Here is a 21,499-nt window from a genome sequence, read left to right on the forward strand (position 1 = left end):
GGGGGGCGCAGCAGCCCATGCTGGCTGTTGCGTTTCCCCTCTTGGCCCAATAGGCCCATATAGTTTGTCGAGGGTAGATCGGAACCCCTTCCGGTGACCCGATACGTACCCGGTACCCCCGGAACACTTCCGATGTACAAATACTATCGTCCTATATATGAATCTTTATCTCTTACCATTTCGAGACTCCTCTTCCTGTCTGTGATCTCATCCGGGACTCCGAACAACATTCGGTCACCAAATCACATAACTCATATAATACAAAATCGTCATCGAACGTTAAGCGTGCAGACCCTATAGGTTCGAGAACTATTTAGACATTACCAAGACACCTCTCCGGTCAATAACCAACATCGGAAGCTGGATGCTCATATTGGTTCCTACATATTCTAAGAAGATCTTTGTCGGTCGTACCGCAAAGACAACATACGTAATTCCCTTTGTCATCGGTATGTTACTTGTCTGAGATTCGATCGTCGATATCTTCATACCTAGTTCAATCTCTTTACCGGCAAGTATCTTTACTCGTTCCGTAATGCATCATCCCGTAACTAACTCATTAGTCACATTGCTTGCAAGGCTTATCATGATGTGCATTACCGAGAGGGCCCAGAGATACCTCTTCAATACTCGGAGTGCCAAATCCTAATCTCGATCTATGCCAACCCAACAAACACCTTTGGAGATACCTGTAGAGTATCTTTATAATCACTCAGTTACGTTGTGACGTTTGATAGCACACAAGGTATTCCTCCGGTATCCGGGAGTTGCATAATCTCATAGTCAAAGGAATATGTATAAGTCATGAAGAAAGCAATAGCAATAGAACTTAACGATCATTATGCTAAGGTAACGGATAGGTCTTGTCCATCACATCATTCTCCTAATGATGTGATCCTGTTCATCAAATGACAACACATGTCTATGGCTAGGAAACTTAACCATCTTTGATTAACGAGCTAGTCTAGTAAAGGCTTACTAGGGACACTGTGTTTTGTCTATGTATCCACACATGTATCAATTTTCCGGTTAATACAGTTCTAGCATGAATAATAAACATTTATCATGATATAAGGAAATATAAATAACAACTTTATTATTCCCTCTAGGGCAAATTTCCTTCAGTCTCCCACTTGCACTAGAGTCAATAATCTAGATTCCATTGTAATGATTCTAACACCCATGGAGTCTTGGTGTTGATCATGTTTTGCTCGTGGAAAAGGCTTAGTCAACGGGTCTGCCACATTCAGATCCGTATGCATTTTGCAAATCTCTATGTCTCCATCCTTGACTTGATCACAGATGGAGTTGAAGCGTCTCTTGATGTGTTTGGTTCTCTTGTGAAATCTAGATTCCTTCGCCAAGGCAATTGCTCCAGTATTGTCACAAAAGATTTTCATTGGACCCGATGCACTAGGTATTACACTTAGATCGGATATGAACTCCTTCATCCACACTCCTTCATTCGCCACTTCCGAAGCAGCTATGTACTCCGCTTCACACGTAGATCCCGCCATGACGCTTTGCTTGGAACTGCACCAACTGACAGCTCCACCATTCAATAAAAATACGTATCCAGTTTGAGACTTAGAGTCATATGGATCAGTGTCAAAGCTAGCATCAGCGTAACCATTTACGACGAGCTTTTTGTCACCTCCATAAACAAGAAACATATCCTTAGTCCTTTTCAGGTACTTCATGATGTTCTTGACCGTTGTCCAGTGATCCACTCCTGGATTACTTTGGTACCTCCCTGCTAGACTTATAGCAAGGCACACATCAGGTCTGGTACACAACATTGCATACATGATAGAACCTATGGCTGGGGCATAGGGAATGACTTTCATTTTCTCTCTGACTCAACTTCACACCTTGTAACACAGGCAAGAACCCTTTTCTTTATTGATTCATTTTGAACTTCTTCAAAACTTTATCAAGGTATGTAATTTGTGAAAGTCCAATTAAGCGTCTTGATCTATCTCTATAGATCTTGATACCCAATATATAAGCAGCTTCATCGAGGTCTTTCATTGAAAAACTCTTATTCAAGTATCCTTTTATGTTATCCAGAAATTCTATATCATTTTCAATCAACAATATGTCATCCACATATAATATTAGAAATGCTACAGAGCTCCCACTTGTAAATACAACCTTCTCCAAGTCTGTATAAAACCATATGCTTTGATGACCTTATCAAAGCGTATATTCCAACTTCAAGATGCTTGCACCAGTCCATAAATGGATCGCTGGAGCTTGCACACTTTGTTAGCACCTTTAGGATCGGCAAAACCTTCTGGTTGCATCATATACAACTCTTCTTTAAGAAATTCATTTAGGAATGCAGTTTTGACGTCCATTTGCCAGATTTCATAATCATAAAATGCGGCAATTGCTAACATGATTCGGACAGACTTAAGCATCGCTACGGGTGAGAAAGTCTCATCGTAGTCAACTCCTTGAACTTGTCGAAAACCTCTTGCAACAAGTCGAGCTTTGTAGACGGTAACATTACCATCAGCGTCAGTCTTCTTCTCGAAAATCCATTTATTCTCTATGGCTTGCCGATCATCGGTCAAGTCAACCAAAGTCCATACTTTGTTCTCATACATGGATCCCATCTCAGATTTCATGGCCCAAGCCATTTCGCGGAATCTGGACTCATCATCGCTTCCTCATAGTTCATAGGTTTGTCATGGTCTAGTAACATGACTTATAGAACAGGATTACCATACCACTCTAGTGCGGAACGCACTCTGGTTGACCTATGAGGTTCAGTAGTAACTTGATCTGAAGTTTCATGATCATTATCATTAGCTTCCTCTCTAGTTGGTGTAGGCATCACGGGAACGGTTTTCTATGATGAGCTACTTTCCAATTCATGAGAAGGTACAATTACCTCATCAAGTTCTACTTTTCTCCCACTCACTTCTTTCAAGAGAAACTCCTTCTTTAGAAAGGATCCATTCTTAGCAACAAAAATCTTGCCTTCGGATCTGTGATAGAAGGTATACCCAATAGTTTCTTTTTGGTATCCTATGAAGACACACTTCTCTGATTTGGATTCGAGCTTATCAGGCTGAAGCTTTAAGCATCGCAACCGCAAACTTTAAGAAACGACATCTTAGGTTTCTTGCCAAACCATGGTTCATACGGTGTTGTCTCAACGGATTTAGATGATGCCCTATTTAACGTGAATGCATCTGTCTCTAATGCATAACCCCAAAACGATAGTGGTAAATTGATAAGAGACATCATAAATCGCACCATATCTAATAAAGTACGATTACGACGTTTGGACTCACCATTACGCTGTGGTGTTCCAGGTGGCGTGAGTTGTGAAACTATTCCACATTGTTTTAAATGAAGGCCAAACTCGTAACTCAAATATTCGCCTCCGCAATCAAATCATAGAAACTTTATTTTCTTGTTACGATGATTCTCCACTTCCCTCTGAAATTCTTTGAACTTTTCAAATGTTTCAGACTTGTGTTTCATTAAGTAGATATACCCATATCTGCTCAAATCATATGTGAAGGCTAGAAAATAACGATACCCGCCACGAGCCTCAACACTCATCGGACCGCATACATTGGTATGTATTATTTCCAATAAGTTTGTGGCTCGCTCCATTGTTCCGGAGAACGGAGTTTTAGTCATCTTGCCCACGAGGCATGGTTCGAAAGCATAAAATGATTCATAATCAAGTGATTCCAAAAGTCCATCCGCATGGAGTTTCTTCATGCGCTTTACACCAATATGACATAAATGGCAGTGCCACAAATATGTTGCACTATCATTATCAAATTTGCATCTTTTGGCATCAATATTATGAATATGTGTATCACCACGATCGAGATTCAACAAAAATAGACCACTCTTCAAGGGTGCATGACCATAAAAGATATTACTTATATAAATAGAACAACCATTATTCTCTGATTTAAATGAATAATCGTCTCGCATTAAACAAGATCCAGATATAATGTTCATGCCCAACGTTGGCACCAAATAACAATTATTCAGGTCTAAAACTAATCTCGAAGGTAGATGTAGAGGTAGCATGCCGACGGCTATCACATCGACCTTGGAACCATTCCCGACGCGCATAGTCACCTCGTCCTTAGCCAATCTTCGTTTAATCTGCAGCCCTTGTTTCGAGTTGCAAATATGAGCAACAAAACCAGTATCAAATATCCAGGCACTACTACGAGCATTAGTAAGGTACACATTAATAACATGTATATCAAATATACCTTTGTTCACTTTGCCATCCTTCTTATCCGCCAAATACTTGGGGCAGTTCCGCTTCCAGTGACCAGTCCCTTTGCAGTAGAAGCACTTAGTTTTAGGCTTGGGTCCAAACTTGGGCTTCTTCCTGGGAGTGACAACTTGCTTGCCATTCTTCTTGAAGTTTCCCTTCTTTCCCTTGCCCTTTTTCTTGAAACTAGTGGTCTTGTTAACCATCAACACTTGATGCTCTTTCTTGATTTCTACATCCGCAGCTTTGAGCATAGCGAAGAGCTCGGGAGTTGTCTTATCCATCCCTTGCATATTATAGTTCATCATGAAGCCTTGTAGCTTGGTGTCAGTGATTGAAGAACTCTGTCAATAACACTATCATCTGGAAGATTAACTCCCAACTGAGTCAAGTGGTTATGATACCCAGACATTCTGAGTATGTGTTCACTGACAGAACTATTCTCTGCCATCTTGCAGCTATAGAACTTGCTGGAGACTTCATATCTCTCAACTCGGGCATTTGCTTGAAATATTAACTTCAACTCCTGGAACATCTGATATGGCCCATGATGTACAAAACATCATTGAAGTCCCGATTCTAAGCCGTAGAGCATGGCACACTGAACTATAGAGTAGTCATCAGACTGCATCTGCCAGACGTTCAAAGCGTCTACATTAGCGGGAGGGGGCTTGTCACCTAGCGGTGCATCAAGGACATAATTCTTATGTGCAACAGTGAGGATAATCCTAAAGTTACGGACCCAGTCCGTGTAGTTGCTACCATCATCTTTCAACTTAGCTTTCTCTAAGAACGCATTAAAATTCAAGGAAATGGTAGCACAGGCCATTTATCTACAACATAGATATGCAAAAACTATCAGTACTAAGTTCATGATAAATTAAGCTCAATTAATCATATTACTTAAGAACTCCCACTTAGATAGACATCCCTCAAGTCATCAAAATGATCACGTGATCCATATCAACTAAACCATGTTCGATCATCACGTGAGATGGAGTAGTTTTCAATGGTGAACATCTCTATGTTGATCATATCTACTATATGGTTCATGTTCGACCTTTCGGTCTCCAGTGTTCTGAGGCCATTTCTGTACATGCTAGGCTCGTCAAGTTTAACCTGAGTATTTCGCATATGCAAAACTGTCTTGCACCCGTTGTATGTGAACGTAGAGCTTATCACACCCGATCATCATGTGGTGTCTCGGCATGACGAACTGTCGCAACGGTGCATACTCAGGGAGAACACTTATACTTTAATTTTTTTTAGTGAGAGATCATCTTATAATGCTACTGTCGTACTATGCATAAAAGATAAACATCACATGCAATCAAAATATGTGACATGATATGGCCATCATCATCTTGTGCCTTTGATCTGCATCTCCAAAGCACCGTCATGATTTCCATCGCCACCGGCTTGACACCTTGATCTCCATCATAGCGTCGTTGTCGTCTCGCCAACTATTGCTTCTACAACTACCGCTAACGCATAGTGGTAAAGTAAAGCAATTACATGGTGTTTGCATTTCATACAATAAAGCGACAACCATAAGGCTCCTGCCAGTTGCCGATAACTTCTACAAAACATGATCATCTCATACAATAACGTATATCACATCATGTCTTGACCATATCACATCATAACATGCCCTGCAAAAACAAGTTAGACGTCCTCTATTTTGTTGTTGCAAGTTTTACGTGGCTGCTACGGGCTTCTAGTAAGAACCGTTCTTACCTACGCATCAAACCACAACGGTGATTTATCAATTTTGTTGTTTTAACCTTCAACAAGGACCGGCCATAGTCAAATTCGATTGAACTAAAGTTGGAGAAACAGACACCCGCCAGCCACCTTTATGCAAGACTAGTTGCATGTCTGTCGGTGGAACCGGTCTCATGAACGTGGTCATGTAAGGTTGGTCCGGGCCGCTTCATCCAACAATATCGCCGAATCAAAATAAGACATTGGTGGTAAGCAGTATGATGATCACCGCTCACAACTCTTTGGGTTCTACTCGTGCATATCATCTACGCATAGACCTGGCTTGGATGCCACTGTTGGGGAACGTAGCATGCAATTTCAAAAAATTTCCTACGCTCACGCAAGATATATCTAGGAGATGCATAGCAATGAGAGGGGGAGAGTGTGTCCACGTACCCTCGTAGACCGAAAACGGAAGCGTTTGACAACGCGGTTGATGTAGTCGAAAACGTACGACACCTCCGAGTTCTGCACACATTCAACTTGATGACGTCCATCGAACTCTTGATCCAGCAAAGTGTCGAGGCAGAATTTCGTTAGCACGACGGTGTGGTGACGGTGATGGTTAACTGATCCGCGCAGGGCTTCACCTAAGCACTACGTGAATATGACCGGAAGCGTAAACTCTGGAGGGGGCGCCGCACACGGCTAACAATGTTTGTTGTGTGTTCTAGGCGCCCCTCCCCACATATATATAGGTGGGAGGGGGAGGGGGACAACCATGGGGTGCCCCAAGTAGGAGGAATCCTACTTGGGGGCCTTGTCCAATTCGCCCCCCTTACCATCTTTTCCGGAGAGGGAAGGAAAGGGGACAGAGGAGGGAAGGAAGGGGGAGGCCGAATTGCCTCCCCTTCCTTCTCTCTTTCCTTTTTCCTTTCCCCTTCCTATTCGGCCAGCAAGGGGGGCGCAGCAGCCCATGCTGGCTGCTGTGTTTCCCCTCTTGGCCCAATAGGCCCATATAGTTTGCCGAGGGTAGCCCGAAACCCCTTCCGGTGACCCGATACGTACCCGGTACCCCAGGAACACTTCCGGTGTCCAAATACTATCGTCCTATATATATATATGAAATCTTTACCTCTCGACCATTTAGAGACTCCTCCTCATGTCCGTGATCTCATCCGAGACTCCGAACAACATTCGGTCACCAAATCAGATAACTCATATAATACAAAATCGTCATCGAACGTTAAGCATGCGGACCCTACGGGTTCGAGAACTATGTAAACATGACCAAGACACCTCTCCGGTCAATAACCAATAGCGGAACCTGGATGCTAATATTGGTTCCTACATATTCTACGAACATCTTTATCAGTCGTACCGCAGTGACAACATACGTAATTTCCTTTGCCATCGGTATGTTACTTGTCCGAGATTCGATCATCGGTATCTTCATACCTAGTTAAATATCGTTACCGGCAAGACTCTTTACTCGTTCCATAATGCATCATCCCATAACTAACTCATTAGTCATATTGCTTGCAAGGCTTATCATGATGTGCATTACCGAGAGGGCCCAGAGATACCTCTCTGAAACTCAGAGTGACAAATCCTAATCTCGATCTATGCCAACCCAACAAACACCTCTGGAGATACCTGTAGAGCATCTTTATAATCACTCAGTTACATTGTGACGTTTGATAGCACACAAAGTATTCCTCCGGTATCTGGGAGTTGCATAATCTCATAGTCAAAGGAATATGTATAAGTCATGAAGAAAGCAATAACAATAAAACTTAACGTTCATTATGCTAAGCTAACGGATGGGTCTTGTCCATCACATGATTCTCGTAATGATTTGATCTCATTCATCAAATGACAACACATGTCTATGGCTTGGAAACTTAACCATCTTTGATTAACGAGCTAGTCTAGTAGAGGCTTACTAGGGACACTGTCTTTTGTCTATGTATCCACATATGTATCAAGTTTCCAGTTAATACAATTCTAGCATAAATAGTAAACATTTATCATGATATAAGGAAATATAAATAACAACTTTATTATTGCCTCTAGGGCATATTTCCTTTAGTGAACTCAATAGAGTGGCGGGTGGGTCGAGGCACCCGCCACAGCAAGTTAGGAGGAGTAGCAGTGCCGGGTAACAAAATGCTACCACCAGAGCTACCGGCACACCAGTGGCGGGCGAAATACGTCACCCGCCACAATAAAGCAGTGTTGAGCGTGGCTAGGTTATAGATGTTTGCTGTCACGAGTGACTTTGCTCACCCGCCACTATTATTAGGTAGCAGTGGCGGGCAGAGTGAAATCCCCGCCACAGCTAAAAGCCTGCAACCGGTTATTTTCTTATGCAAATACTAGTTGCGGCGGGCAGCCGGGCGCCCGCCACACATAGGTTAGCGGTAGACTGTCCAAATTCAACTCGAAGATTGCCGCCCGCCACCCCAAATTAGCAATGGCTGGTCATATTGCGTGCCCGTCGTAGGTGATGAGCACTATCTGCACGCGCCCCCTCCCCTACCCCACTCTCACTCTCACTCCTCCCATTTCACTCTCGTCGCCGCGCTCGCCCTCCACCGCGGCGTTGCCCATGTCGTTGTCGCCGTCCATTGCCGCCATCGTCCTCGCCCTCCACCGCGTCGCCCTCGCCCTCGATCCGCCGCCCCATCGCCCTCCGCTCCAGCAGGTATAAGGTCGCCGTCCCCACCTCTCTTTTTGGCCGTCCTCGTCGCCACCCACGGTCGCGGGTTTCATGCACACGGACAGCCGCGGCTGCTGCCACGTTCGACTAGGGTTATGGTTAGGGGTTTGATTGTTGTAGTTTTAGTTTTTAGTTTCTAGCTAGTTTTAGTTTGATAGTTGTAGTTTGTAGTAGTATAGTTTTTAATGCACAGAATAAAACAAATTGTAGTTGTAGTTTATAGTTGTAGTTTGATATTTTTAATTGTAGTTTATAGTTGTAGTCTATAGTTGTAGCAATAGAACTAGCCGTATATATGAACTCAACAGTCGTATAGTTGTAGTTTGTAGTTCTTTACGGGATACATACTACAAGTGCTAAAGTTTTGGCGAAGCATTGATTTATCTCTGTTTCGCCAATTTAGCACTTAATTTGTCCATTTTTATGAAAAGGCCATGCCATATTTCTTTGTTTATTTTTTATTCATATTGTGTTGAAGTAGATGTCTTCATTTCTTTACAGAGATTCATACTATAAGCGAAAAGTGCTAAAGTTTTGGCGAAATGTAGATTTATTTCCGTTTCAACAAATTTCTAGCTCGTAATATGTCCATTTTTATGCAGAAGTCATGCCAATTTTTTTGTTTGTTTTAATTCATATTTGTGTTGTTAAGATTTCTTCAGTTTTTTCTCCAAATTTATTTATCTGCATGTTTTAGGTTATTTTTTTTTCCTGAAATGGCGGACAATGGCACGTACCGTGGTGTTTTCCAAAGGCCCTGGGGAAGTGGCATGCCCAAATCAAACTCCGTCACTGGCAAGAAACAATAGCTTGGCACGTTCGACTTAACCGAGGATGTGGCGCGCGCTTACGATGCCATGGTGCTTGAGTACTAGGGGCGAAGGGCCCAGCTCAACTTTCCTCAGGATGCTTGGCGCATTTGAGATAGCGCCTCTAACATGAAGATAGTCTCCAAGGTCGAGGAGAAGGAGCACTTGAAGGCCAAGGCGCTCATCAGGGCTCGCGAACGCCAGATCACCGATCCCTTGGTAGAACGGTATCTTCGGGAGGATCTGCATCTGTACGCCATCAATGAGGCGTTCCTGATGACCGCACGCAACCAGAAGGATGCCGAGGATGACCTGATAGACTGGTATAATCTCATCGAGGAGTTCAACGAGGATGATGATGACAACTTCGGCTCTGACGTCGACTTAGATTAGGAGTTGATCTCTCCATCGTGCCTAGTCGTATAACTTCGTGCTTCAGATATTTGAACCTTTAATGTAGTACTTATGATGATGATAATGAGAGTCAGGATGATGATGATGCTAGCGACGATGACGATAGCCAGGAGTATGAGGATGAGAAAGATGATGAGGGTACCAGAGATGATGACAATGATGATCCATATAATTATGCAATTTTCTCTCAAAAATGAAAGAGCTTAATGATGATGAGAAGGCCAATCTCATCGCGATCCTACCATCAAGTGTGCACTACTTGGGGAGGCCATTTATGCACCGTTTTACCAAGACCAACATCGTGAAACACACCATGGTATGTTTATATCTTTTCTCTTTTTTTATTCATAACACTATATGGCAAGATGTCTAACATTGCGTGCTCTATTCTGTTTTAAATCACGAGGACATCCTTACTGCCGGCATGACTGGAGTATGTCTTGGAGCAGCAGGTCTTGTCACCAGCGTTCGATACAAGACGGACATAGACGGCCGCATATCGTTCTATGAGGTCGACCGGCGGGAATTCCTGAAGGAAAAGAGACGACGACTAACGGTTGACACAACAGTGGTCATCATGATAAGGAACAATAGGAGCAGCAACAACTTACAGATGATGGTCGTTGTAAATCTTATTTAGAAATAAGATCCAGTCAAATATCTCCAAGTTGATGAACTCTTAGTTACTCAGTAAGATACCAATGATACTTTGATGTTGGTTTGTTAACTTGAACAAATTTGAAGTGTTAGTAGTTGTTATGAAGAGTACTAATTACCTAATGAACTTGCATGCCTAAGCTTACAATGCGTGCTTTATTTCAATGTAGTATTGAATTTCTTATATTGGATTTATGCAAAACGCATCCATGGCAAAACAATTGGCGCCATGGCTGCAATTTTTTTGATTCACATGAATAAGCCTGCAGTGGCGGGCGCTCTAGTACATCCGCCGTTGCAAATATGAATAAATAGTGACGGGTGCTCTAGTACATCCATTTTTTACTCCACCATAGTGTATTGGGAATCGGTTAGGTCCCGATTAGAGGAGTAAAATCGAGGTTTTACTGCTCTAATCGGTTATTGGGATGAGAAATGCCTTTACAAACAATGTCCTGGACTGTCACCGTTTAGAAATCCATTTTCTTTTCTAACTACACACAGCACAGCGGGGCGGGGTGTAATCCGATAAGTTTGCTGGTTACAATCCGACATCTGCAACAGGCGGGTGGATAGATGGATCGAGATATACTGTACTCTGCATGCATGTGCATGTTGTTGATCATGCCGGGTCACTTCTTCATATTGACCCACTCCAGCTTCAGCATTATTTCCCCACTCTCGACGTTCCGGAGGCGCAGGATCATGTCCTGGACGAACTTGCCGTTCTTCCAGCACACGCGGCTCTCCTCGGCGAGGCAGTTCCCGCTGCTCGGCGCGACCGACCGCACCACGGTGCCGTTGCGGATGCCCTCGGTGTCCAGTTCCAGGACCTCCGTAAAGGGCAGCACCTCGATGTCCGCGTTCCCCATTGGGTCGTCCTTGCTGAAGGTGTCCTTGTCAAACACCGCCTGTACAGTACAGCACATCACAGCACAGTTTTCTTCAACGTAGATGGAACGTGTTTCTTAACAGATTGCAAGAAAACAGTATGTAGTACTCACAAGCTTGATCGGTGCATTCGGGTTCGTGATTGACAGGGTTAACTCCTCATGCCAGATAGGGTTCACAGATCGCTTCTTCACGCTGGTCTTCAGTTTCTGCAATGGCACAATTTTTTTACAGAAAATAGTACGAGAATAATCAATAGTAATACAGTCATACAGAATCATGGACAAGAAGAAGAAGAAGAAGAAGAAGAAGAAGAAGAAGAAGCAATGAGAGACCGGACACCTGCTTGCCGAGGCGAAGGACAACATATGGATCACTGCCTCTTGCGTCGCGGTAGGCAAGGTTGATCCCACGCACCACGCGCACCTTCAACAGCCCAACCAAACCATCCATGCTCGATCTCGATCCGATCGATACTCAGTTTAATTAATTTTATGCTATGCTATTATTTTACGTACAGAGGAATGTGGTCGGTGCGGTGTGGTGTGGCGTGGGACGAAGAAGCGCCTAATCCAATCCTCGAATTAGAATTAGGCGACTTCTTGCCCCCCGCTTTTTTCTTCCCCCCTCTCTTCTCATGGGCATAAATAGAGTAGCCTCACACATGAGCCCATAAGAGACAGACCGCCTCCACCGTAGGAATTGTGCTGACCATTTCTCATGTGTGTTGTGTCCAAACAAAACCAGCTGTTGCCATTTTTGGCATCTCTCTTGCATTGCATTGCATGAGCAGAAAGCGGTACTCGTTTTTTGCAAAATAAAAATAGAGCAAAGTGGTATTTTTTTGGCTGTCAGTTAAAAGTGATTGGTCTGTGGGACACATACTTGTAAAGTGGTATTTTTTGTCAAATACTCGGAATTCTATAGTATGGCTGACTTGATTTTAGTGGTGGTAGGAGCTGGGACCCTACCGGGTCTAGGGTGTAGGTTGTAGGGGAAGGAGGAAGCTGGACATGGCGAAGCTCGCGGTCGCCAGCGGCATGGCGCCGTCGTGTGCGAGAGGGAGAGGCGGCGGCGGCGCAAGAGGAGGCTAGGATTAGGTCTCCCGGCTCCCTAAGGGAAACCGAGCAAATAATGATTGCTTCTTGCTTGATTAGATTGATACATCTCCTCTCCTTATATAAAGGGGTTTACTTGACTTCTAAGCAAACGACCCTAATAATGATAAGATAATTGGCTAAGCCCCTAAAAAACGATAAGATAACTTGGGCCACAACCCACTGGGCTAAGCCCCTAATATGCCGGTCATAACACTTCTCCCCGCCTGCACAAACAGCTCGTCCTCGAGCTGTAAGGTGGGGAAGCGCTTGCTGAACTCCTCAAGGTGATCAACCAATGTCAAACACCTTCGCAACAGCTGGGGCGGCCAGGTCGGCAGCGACGGCGTCCTCCTCAATGTAGTCTGCAACCTTCAGGTAGAAGAGTCGTGGGCAGACATGGCCGGGCATGTAGGGCTCGTCGCAGTTGAAGCACAACCCTTGGAGGCGACGTTCGAGTAACTCATCCAAGGTGAGCCGGCGGAACGGGCGCGTTGCGGTCGCGGCGATGGGTGCCGCGGAAGCCTGAGCAGGCCGACCCTGCGCGGGAATCTCCGGCCAGGGTAGCGGCCAGCGGTCCAGGACGGTGATGCTTGCTGTATGGCCACTGCGCGGCGCTCGAACGCGCGGGCGTAGTACATGGCCGTCTGGAGATCCTGGGGTCCCCGAAGCTCCACGTCCATGTGGATGTGATCCAGAAGTCCACCGACGCAGAGGTCGGCCCACTACTGCACCGTCACACCCGACGCGTGGCATGCCAGGGCCTGGAAACGGTCGGCGAAGTCCTGAACCGTGGAGGTGAAGGGAAGGCGGCCTAGCTCTGCCAGGCGGCTCCCGCGGATCGGTGGCCCAAAACGAAGGAGGCAGAGCTCGCGGAAGCGCTCCCAAGGGGGCATGCTGCCCTCGTCCTGCTCGAGGGCGTAGTACCAGGTCTGTGCCGCGTCATGGAGGTGGTAGGAGGCGAGCCAGGTACGCTCCGATGCGAGGGTGCGCTACCCGCGAAAGAACTGGTCGCACTGGTTGAGCCAGTTGAGGGGGTCCTTCGTGCCGTCATAAGTGGCGAAGTCAATTTTAGCGAACCGCGGCGGTGTCTGGGTTGGAGCGCCATGTCCGACTGGCTTGGAGGTGCGGAGCAGCGAGGCTTGTGGCGCCTGGTCGGAATGCCCCGGGTAGGGCCCCGCGGAGCCGGATGGCCCACTGAACTACATGGGCGGAGTCGGCTGTTCCGGAGCCGTGGTGTAGACCGGTGGTGGCGAAGAACCGGCCGCCCAAGCCGGTAGTGGCGACGAGGAGGGCGGGAACCAGACCTGTTGTATCGGCAGGCCGGCTGGTACGATCGACGGCAGTCCGGAGCTGGGCAGAGGTGGCGCCTGGAGCTGCAGCGGCTGCTGGCCGGGAGCCGTGGTGGCAGGCGGCGGCCACTGCGGCCAGAGGGGGGCCGCGACTGGGGGCGGCTGCAAGTGCAGCATCGGTGGCGGTGGCCCGCTGGGGTGCCCCGCCTGGAACGGCAGCAGTGGTGGCCCGCTAAGTGCAGGTGCGCCCTGGGACGACCACGACAGCGGGGGTGGCCGTAGGCGGCGGTCGTCGCAGCCGGCGGAGGCGCGGGTGGTCCGGCCAAGTACAGGCAGATGCCCTAAACGACCGTCACGAGATCCCGTAAAGTGTTGGTTACTTCTTCCGGCGTGAAAACAACGGGTGACGACGCAGCGGTGGTGACCGGGGCCGGCGAAATTGGGGACCCGTCGGTGGTGATGGTCGTTTGCGGGGTGGAGGTGGTCGGCAACTGCGGCATTGGTGGTGAAGACAACATGATCGATCCCGAGTCTCTGAATACCAAATTGGTAGGAGCTGGGACCCTACCGGGTCTAGGGTGTAGGTGGTAGGGAAGGAGGGAGCTGGACGTGGCGAAGCTCGTGGTCACTGGCGGCAAGGCGCCGTCGTGCGTGAGAGGAAGAGGCAGCGGCGGTGCAAGAGGCGGCTAGGGTTAGGTCTCCCGGCTCCCTAAGGGAAGCCGAGCAAATAGTGATTGCTTCTTGCTTGATTAGATTGATACATCTTCTCTCCTTATGTAGAGGGGTTTACTTGACTCCTAAGCAAACGACCCTAATAATGATAAGATAATTGGGCTAAGCCCTTAATAACGATAAAATAATTTGGGCCACAACCCACTGGGCTAAGCCCCTAATATGTCGGTCATAACAAGCGGTCCCCTATCTAAGACATTTAGAATAAATCATAATGTTTGGTTTTCCAGGGTTTCATAAGGCTCAACCGATTTGCCAACTATTTGGTTTACGAGGGTTCAGAAATGGTTTTATCTAAACTCTATCTGATATCACTTAGTGTATAGGTCTTAAGTATTTGCAACTTGAATACTAAAACAAAGGTAAAAATAACCCATCCCAATATAGTAGTATTTGCCTAGCTTCACGGTGGGCTACTACAATATTCTGAAAATAATGGTGAAGTTTAATTTGATTGGTGGTACTGAATTAGAGGTGCTTTTCTAAATATAATGATGAAGTCGAATCAAAGTCTGAATCCTAGAGTGTAGTAATTAAGAACAGTAAAACCGGGCCTAATCCCAACCCTCTCAGGCCATCAGCATTCAGAGCCATTCATTTTCATGATGCAGCAATTTCTGGCCGTCTGATCTCCATTAGTGCAGCGTCTGCTACGTCTCCCAGCAAATGGGCCAGCTGTTCTGTGGGGACGCTACTGCGGTGGCCGAATTGGAGGCTTCTGGTTGATTGGGCCTGACTGCGGTTGATTGGGGTCATCGAACGTTCCTCCCATTCCACCGAGGCCTCTCTTGTCTCCCTCGTTCAACCCGATCTATCCTCGCTCTCGCCCAAGACACAGGTCGCGCCGCCACCATCGTTGATTCGCTCGGCTCCCGCCTCCTCGTGGCGCAGTACATGCCCGCCCCGTTTGAACGTGGGATCCAACCGGCGCTCGATAGTCGACACATAGGAGCGGCATTCTGCTCAGATCGAGCTGAGGCGGCTGAGCGGATGAAGCCAGGCCCGCGATGGGATCAAGCGGAGGCGTGGGATGCGGATCCATCCGAGATGAGATCGACCTGTGCTCCCGTTCCCGCAAAAAAGATGTACGCTGGACAGAGCGGATCCAGAAGCCGCGCGCGAGGGGGGCGACCCGGCCGATCGATCAAGCCGACGTGCGCGCAGTTGATTCTTTCGCGTGGTCTGGCCAACAATCGCCTGGCTGTTCGTCGCGCGAAACTGCTCCGCTGGGTTTGAATGAAATAATCAATCACTCTTCTGTTTCTACAGGGCGGATGATGTGCGCTCCTCGCCGGTGGTGATTAAAGGATATATGCCTCTCTGTTTTCCCAACCTTCTGTCGCTGCAGTTCACGCGCCTGTACGCTTCCTCTTAGCACTCTCCGATCACACTTCTTAATCCTGCAACGGAACATCTATCCTCATGGTTCGGCTCTATCTTTATTTTATTTTCATGTACGATTCCTTCTACCACCCAAAGATTACATTGTGCTAATATCCTCCCTGTCCCAATTTTGTACAGGCGTTGTTCATACTCTTGTGGTCGACTGATCAGGCAGATCGGTTCTCATTTTATGTCATGCCCCAGAGGTCATGCCCTCTTTGTGGGACTGCCCTGGAAAATGGGCCGTGGAACTTGGGCTGGGCCTAGTGGCAAGGATCTGGAGCAATGTTATATAAAGAGGCGCGCGTCACAGGAGACGGGGCGAACGATTGAAACGTCTGAAGCCTCTCATCCTTTTGCTCCTGTTCCTCACCTCCCTGCTATCTGTATCTCCCTTTTGTTGCTGATTCTCACCTCAAATCTCTTCTCTTGTATCCGAAATCGGTACTGATCTGATTGCTCACCCCATGTATGTGCTTGGGTCGTGACAATTTGGTAATCAGAGCCAACAAAAAATCACCAACCCACTTCCTGCCTATCACCTGTTCGACGAAATGCCTGAGAGTGAGTTCCACCTGCGCATGCGCTTGCTGCTCGAGCTGACGCAGGTGGGAACCGTGGCTGAGTACACGACGTTGTTCTGGGAGCGTCTACACCATGTGTTGCATCTTGACTCCAGTCTAAGCATCAAGAGCTTTGTCCACCCGTACATCGATGGCTTGCGCAAGGATATTCAAGTAGCTGTGCACTCGCAATCGCCATCTAGCATCACCAGAGCGTCCTGCCTTGCTAGAATTAGGGAGGAAGAGATCATGAAGGATGAGGCCATGGCTGTCGAGGAGCATGGCAATGGCTACGACCATGGAGTTCATGGTCTCATGCCTAATGAGACCCTCTGCATCGTCTCCACCAAGCTCGAGGTCCTAGTGTTGTGCAGTGCAGATCGCGGCGTCGACGCCAGCAGCCTTGCTGCTCCAACACCGATCATGTGTTCAACGGATTACCCAAGTCGTGGCGCCACCATTGACATCTCCCCTGATCTTGCAACCTCTGCTATGTGTGGCGAAGCTCTCGACACCAATACCTTTAGTGTCGCCACACCAACCCCGTGGTGGCGACCGATTCCTTCCCTCAAGTTCATCATGACGACGCCCACCAGGTTTTTGTTGAAAGGCTTTGTGTTTACGGACGTGTTCATGTCAGGTGTGACACCAGGTTTGAAGCCACAAGGGACGGTGGTCCGGCCGGCACCATGGCCCTCTTTCCTTGACAAGGACAGCAGTACAGCTCGTGGCGGCATCATCGAGCCACCACCGAGCGCCGCCACGGTGTTAATCAGGGAGGTGGCTCCCTGTGTGAATTGGCAAGGAATGATGACAGAGGATATTTACAGTGCAAAGGTGTGCCGCGGGAAGCTCTCTTTCTGGCCTCGACTGCACTCACACAAAACAACCCCTCAATCTCTTAGGCAAGCAGGAGACATCAACCGCAGCAAGTCAAGCCTTGGGAACATCGACTGGTATTGGTGGCTTATTTTCAATGAGTCCTTGGAAGTAATGTATGCTCTAGCAGAATCAGAGCTGCGGCACTTAAGGCGTAATCCCTCCAACTCTCCTTGGTGTTTGGTGGATGTGTTCTGGAGGTTCCAGAACTACTGGTCTGATCCTCAAAATGTACGGTTAGCTGATGTGAGTTTTGAAGCTCTATTTTCTGCTGGACAACACAACACTGGACTCCCTTTGCAAGTCTTGGGTGTTGGTTCAATTCTGAACATATTGTTCAGTGAAGCTGCACCTAGTTCACTAATGACAGAGTGCCAGGTTGATGGATGTCTATGGAGAGCACAATATGTACCTTGTTGTATCTTGGGGAAATCCATCGAAGAGAAGCATTTGCATATTTGTGCAACAGCTAATCAGGCCCTAATATTATGCAGAGCAGAAGTGGAACTCTTTAGCGAAGCCTATCGCCCTTCAACTATTTTTGCCCACAGCACAGTGTGGGAAAAGCCAACTTGCAGTAAAATCATTGCATCTTCTGTGTTTACTTGGCGGTTCAGTGCTACAGATGTTCTTTGCTATAAGTCGATGCAGTCTTCGTGTAAGGTAGACAGTGCCATTGTTCATAATTCCTCATGGAAAACCAGTGGTCGCTGTGAAGGCATGCCTTTATATTGGTGGTCTCTTCAAAATGAATTTTCCACACTATTTTCTGCAACTAAAGCGAGCGTGCTGCACCACATTGATTGGTGGTCTGATTTTAAATTTGTACATCAAGCTCATGCTATTGGTCATGCTACTTTGCATTTGGGATCTGCAAAACAGATGGATACTAGGATCCCTGAAGCTCTTAGAACACTCTATGTTCCAGATACTATGCAGCCTGAAGCTCTCAGGACACTCAATGTTATTCAGTTGGATAATGGAATTTTAAGCATTACAGTCCAAGGGCAGTTGAAGAATCCCTTTATTGTTCATGTGCATAATCTTGGTAAACTGAAAATGGATGCTTACCCCTGCTGTATTCTCGCGAGCTCTGTTCCAGAATTAAACCATGCTAGTGTCCATGCCTTTGATTCTAAGCCAGTTAGGCAAACAAAATGTGCAACCGTAGTGTCTTGGGGGCTTACAGCTCAAGAGATATACTTTCTATGTCACACGGCAAGACTCAGTTACAAGATGTGGCACATACAGCTTGATGGAAATATATCTTTTGGTGGTGAAGCTAATGTTTATCTTTCACTGGAGTGGCTCAAGTTACCGGTGGTGGAACTTCAGTTCTCCACTCCGGGTGGCTATCTTTTCGGTTATAAATATTTTCCTATGGATCTGGAGTTGCCTTTTGATCCAGGAGACCATAAGTTACAACAGGTTCTTCTTAAAATTAGTGGTGTATCCATCGGATATATACATCTGCACGAGAATAGAGGAGCTTTGCCATATCATTTGCCCTGGTGGTGTACAACGCTATATTTCACGATGGAAGTTATGCAAGTTGACAGTGGGTGTTTTTATCTGGTTGTATGGCTCCTCGGCATCATTGGAGAGTTTGATCTCACCACATTATGGTGTTTATTGGAGGACAAAATGTCAAGAAGGGCGACTACAACTGATAAGAAAGTAAGCAAAGTGGTTGGTTATTATATTCTTGCTGTTTTTGATGTTCTGAGTGATGGAACCATATTCCAATCTCGGAAAGCATTGTACATGTTGCCTGAACCCAGCCCTAGGTGGACGCTCACGAAGTGGCATATGTTTGAGATAAATTCCAACACGAATATCTTTCTAGCAGTTTTGGTTGAAAACAGTTGCACACCAGGGAGTTTCATAGTTGTCAAGTATACTCTACTCCTACCACATTCCATTGGTGTTCAGGGAGGAATTATGTTACATACTCAGAACCTGCATGGTCACCCAGCTTGCTCAGACTACTCGGAATATGTATGCACATCATGTTATCTTGACCCGAGGGACGGAGAAAACAACCCAATTTTTCCATCGGATATGGCAGTGATCTCTGCGCAGCTGAAGCGTGACAACTTTAATATCGCTTGGAGTAGTTGGCATCACATCTTTCGGGTCGACTGGCCAAACCCATTTCTGCAGCAACAGGTTGTTAAGCTCGTAGGAGTACCCGAGAGACAATCTCCATGGGACCCGGGTGGTGTCCGCTTCGTCGACATTATTGAACTTCTCATTGAGCTGCTAGTACCATGGGATCCGGGTGGTTCACATCACCGGCTTGAGGACAAGCCGCATTTTAAGGGGGCGAGAATGTCATGCCCCAGAGGTCATGCCCTCTTTGTGGGACTGCCCTGGAAAATGGGCCGTGGAACTTGGGCTGGGCCTAGTGGCAAGGATCTGGAGCAATGCTATATAAAGAGGCGCGCGTCACAGGAGATGGGGCGAACGATTGAAACGTCTGAAGCCTCTCATCCTTTTGCTCCTGTTCCTCACCTCCCTGCTATCTGTATCTCCCTCTTGTTGCTGATTCTCACCTCAAATCTCTTCTCTTGTATCCGAAATCGGTACTGATCTGATTGCTCACCCCATGTATGTGCTTGGGTCGTGACAGATTCCTTCTACCACCCAAAGATTACATTGTGCTAATATCCTCACTGTCCCAATTTTGTACAGGCGTTGTTCATACTCTTGTGGTCGACTGATCAGGCAGATCGGTTCTCATATTATTTTTATTTCAGGATTTCGTGAGTTGATAATCTCCAATGGCCTCTGGACAAGTAGTTTCTTCGTCCGGGCTGCAGATCTTATCCTTTCATCTTTTACCATCCATGTTTTTATACAGTTCCTTAAATGACATGCTGATGTGTGATTCATACCATTGTGTCTTTTGCTTCTGTATATGCCAGGTTACTTGGAACAATAATACACTAAAATACGCAAAAACCATAACCATGCTGTTCTAGAGGGGGTCAAAGCCTCCACATCTTCTTCTTCTATCCATAAACGAGCAAAAACCCAATAATTCTGTGAATGCTTTCTTCCCTAAATACACATGCGACACACAAAGGAAAAATCGTTTGGCCCGTATTAGATACTGAAAGCAGGAAATATTAATTTCAATGTTTTGGTTGTATGTTGTGATTGATGTTTGCAATTGACATTTTTCATCAGAACTGAGATAGTCAAGCTTTCAAAATAAGGGAATAGAAAAGTTGCAGACCAATAGCGTGTTCACATGATTTCCCCGTTAATCATGTTGAGGTAATCCAGTGACCTAGGAATTCTCCTGTAGGTATCAAAGTAACTGAATAGTTCATTTCTCTACTACCGTTTGTTAGCGATTACCATTCTCCAAGATGGTCTGAAAGGATAAAATAAACAGTTACCAAATTTTAAAGTTCTACCAAAATATATTCCCGAATTAATTGGACCGGTAGTTTTTAGAAGATTGTTCATTTCCTATTTTAGTGACTCCATGAACATTTGTAATGAGCTTAGATTGTCATCCAAATGAAGAGGCTGTTAAATTTCAGTGTTGTTAATTTAAATTTGATGGAAGATATCTTACAATGTGACTTTACAATATATTGATTACCAATCTGATGTTTGATAGGTCATAGGTTAGACATTCCTCTACTACTGTAGGTTCTACTATTTTTACACATAACTATCTATATACTTGAATGAAAGCAAATACACATACTTGTATTGCTGTTTTGATTAGGTTCTACTATATTTGCTCGTCCGTATCTAATATTGATGATATCCATGTGGCCTATAGACTATAAATTCCTTTCATTGATATGCAGGTTATAGAAGCTCATTTTCTGATATTTTGAAGCTCATCTTCAAGTTCATTACATGTGCCAGATGGTTGCCGTACTCTCCATTTACAAACTACGGTTGGGCCATTCCTTCTTTCAAAGTAGATTCTATCCTCTCTAGGACTATACACTTGAAACATTGTGTGACGCCCCCGATTTAATCGTACACTAATCATGCACGCAAATGTGTACGATCAAGATCAGGGACTCACGGGAAGATATCACAACACAACTCTAAAACATAAATAAG

The 21,499-nt window shown here is 46.0% G+C and overlaps 2 protein-coding genes across 2 annotated transcripts; one reads left to right on the forward strand and one right to left on the reverse strand.

The window, feature by feature from the left end:
- Positions 1-11,008: 11,008 nt before the first annotated feature.
- Positions 11,009-12,087, reverse strand: LOC123041282 (protein C2-DOMAIN ABA-RELATED 3). Its single transcript, XM_044463926.1, has 3 exons — positions 11,801-12,087; positions 11,572-11,667; positions 11,009-11,478 (listed from the first exon to the last, which is right to left on the reverse strand). Exons 1-3 carry the CDS (start codon positions 11,909-11,911, stop codon positions 11,200-11,202), a joined length of 486 nt encoding a protein of 161 aa, XP_044319861.1. The 5' UTR covers positions 11,912-12,087; the 3' UTR covers positions 11,009-11,199.
- Positions 12,088-15,327: 3,240 nt separating this feature from the next.
- Positions 15,328-20,298, forward strand: LOC123045111 (uncharacterized). Its single transcript, XM_044468057.1, has 3 exons — positions 15,328-15,759; positions 15,849-16,004; positions 16,101-20,298. The coding sequence occupies exon 3, from the start codon at positions 16,517-16,519 to the stop codon at positions 19,994-19,996; it is 3,480 nt and encodes a 1,159-aa protein (XP_044323992.1). The 5' UTR covers positions 15,328-15,759; positions 15,849-16,004; positions 16,101-16,516; the 3' UTR covers positions 19,997-20,298.
- Positions 20,299-21,499: the final 1,201 nt, after the last annotated feature.

Source organism: Triticum aestivum, chromosome 2B (assembly GCF_018294505.1).
Source record: "Triticum aestivum cultivar Chinese Spring chromosome 2B, IWGSC CS RefSeq v2.1, whole genome shotgun sequence".
Taxonomy (NCBI): Eukaryota; Viridiplantae; Streptophyta; class Magnoliopsida; order Poales; family Poaceae; genus Triticum; species Triticum aestivum.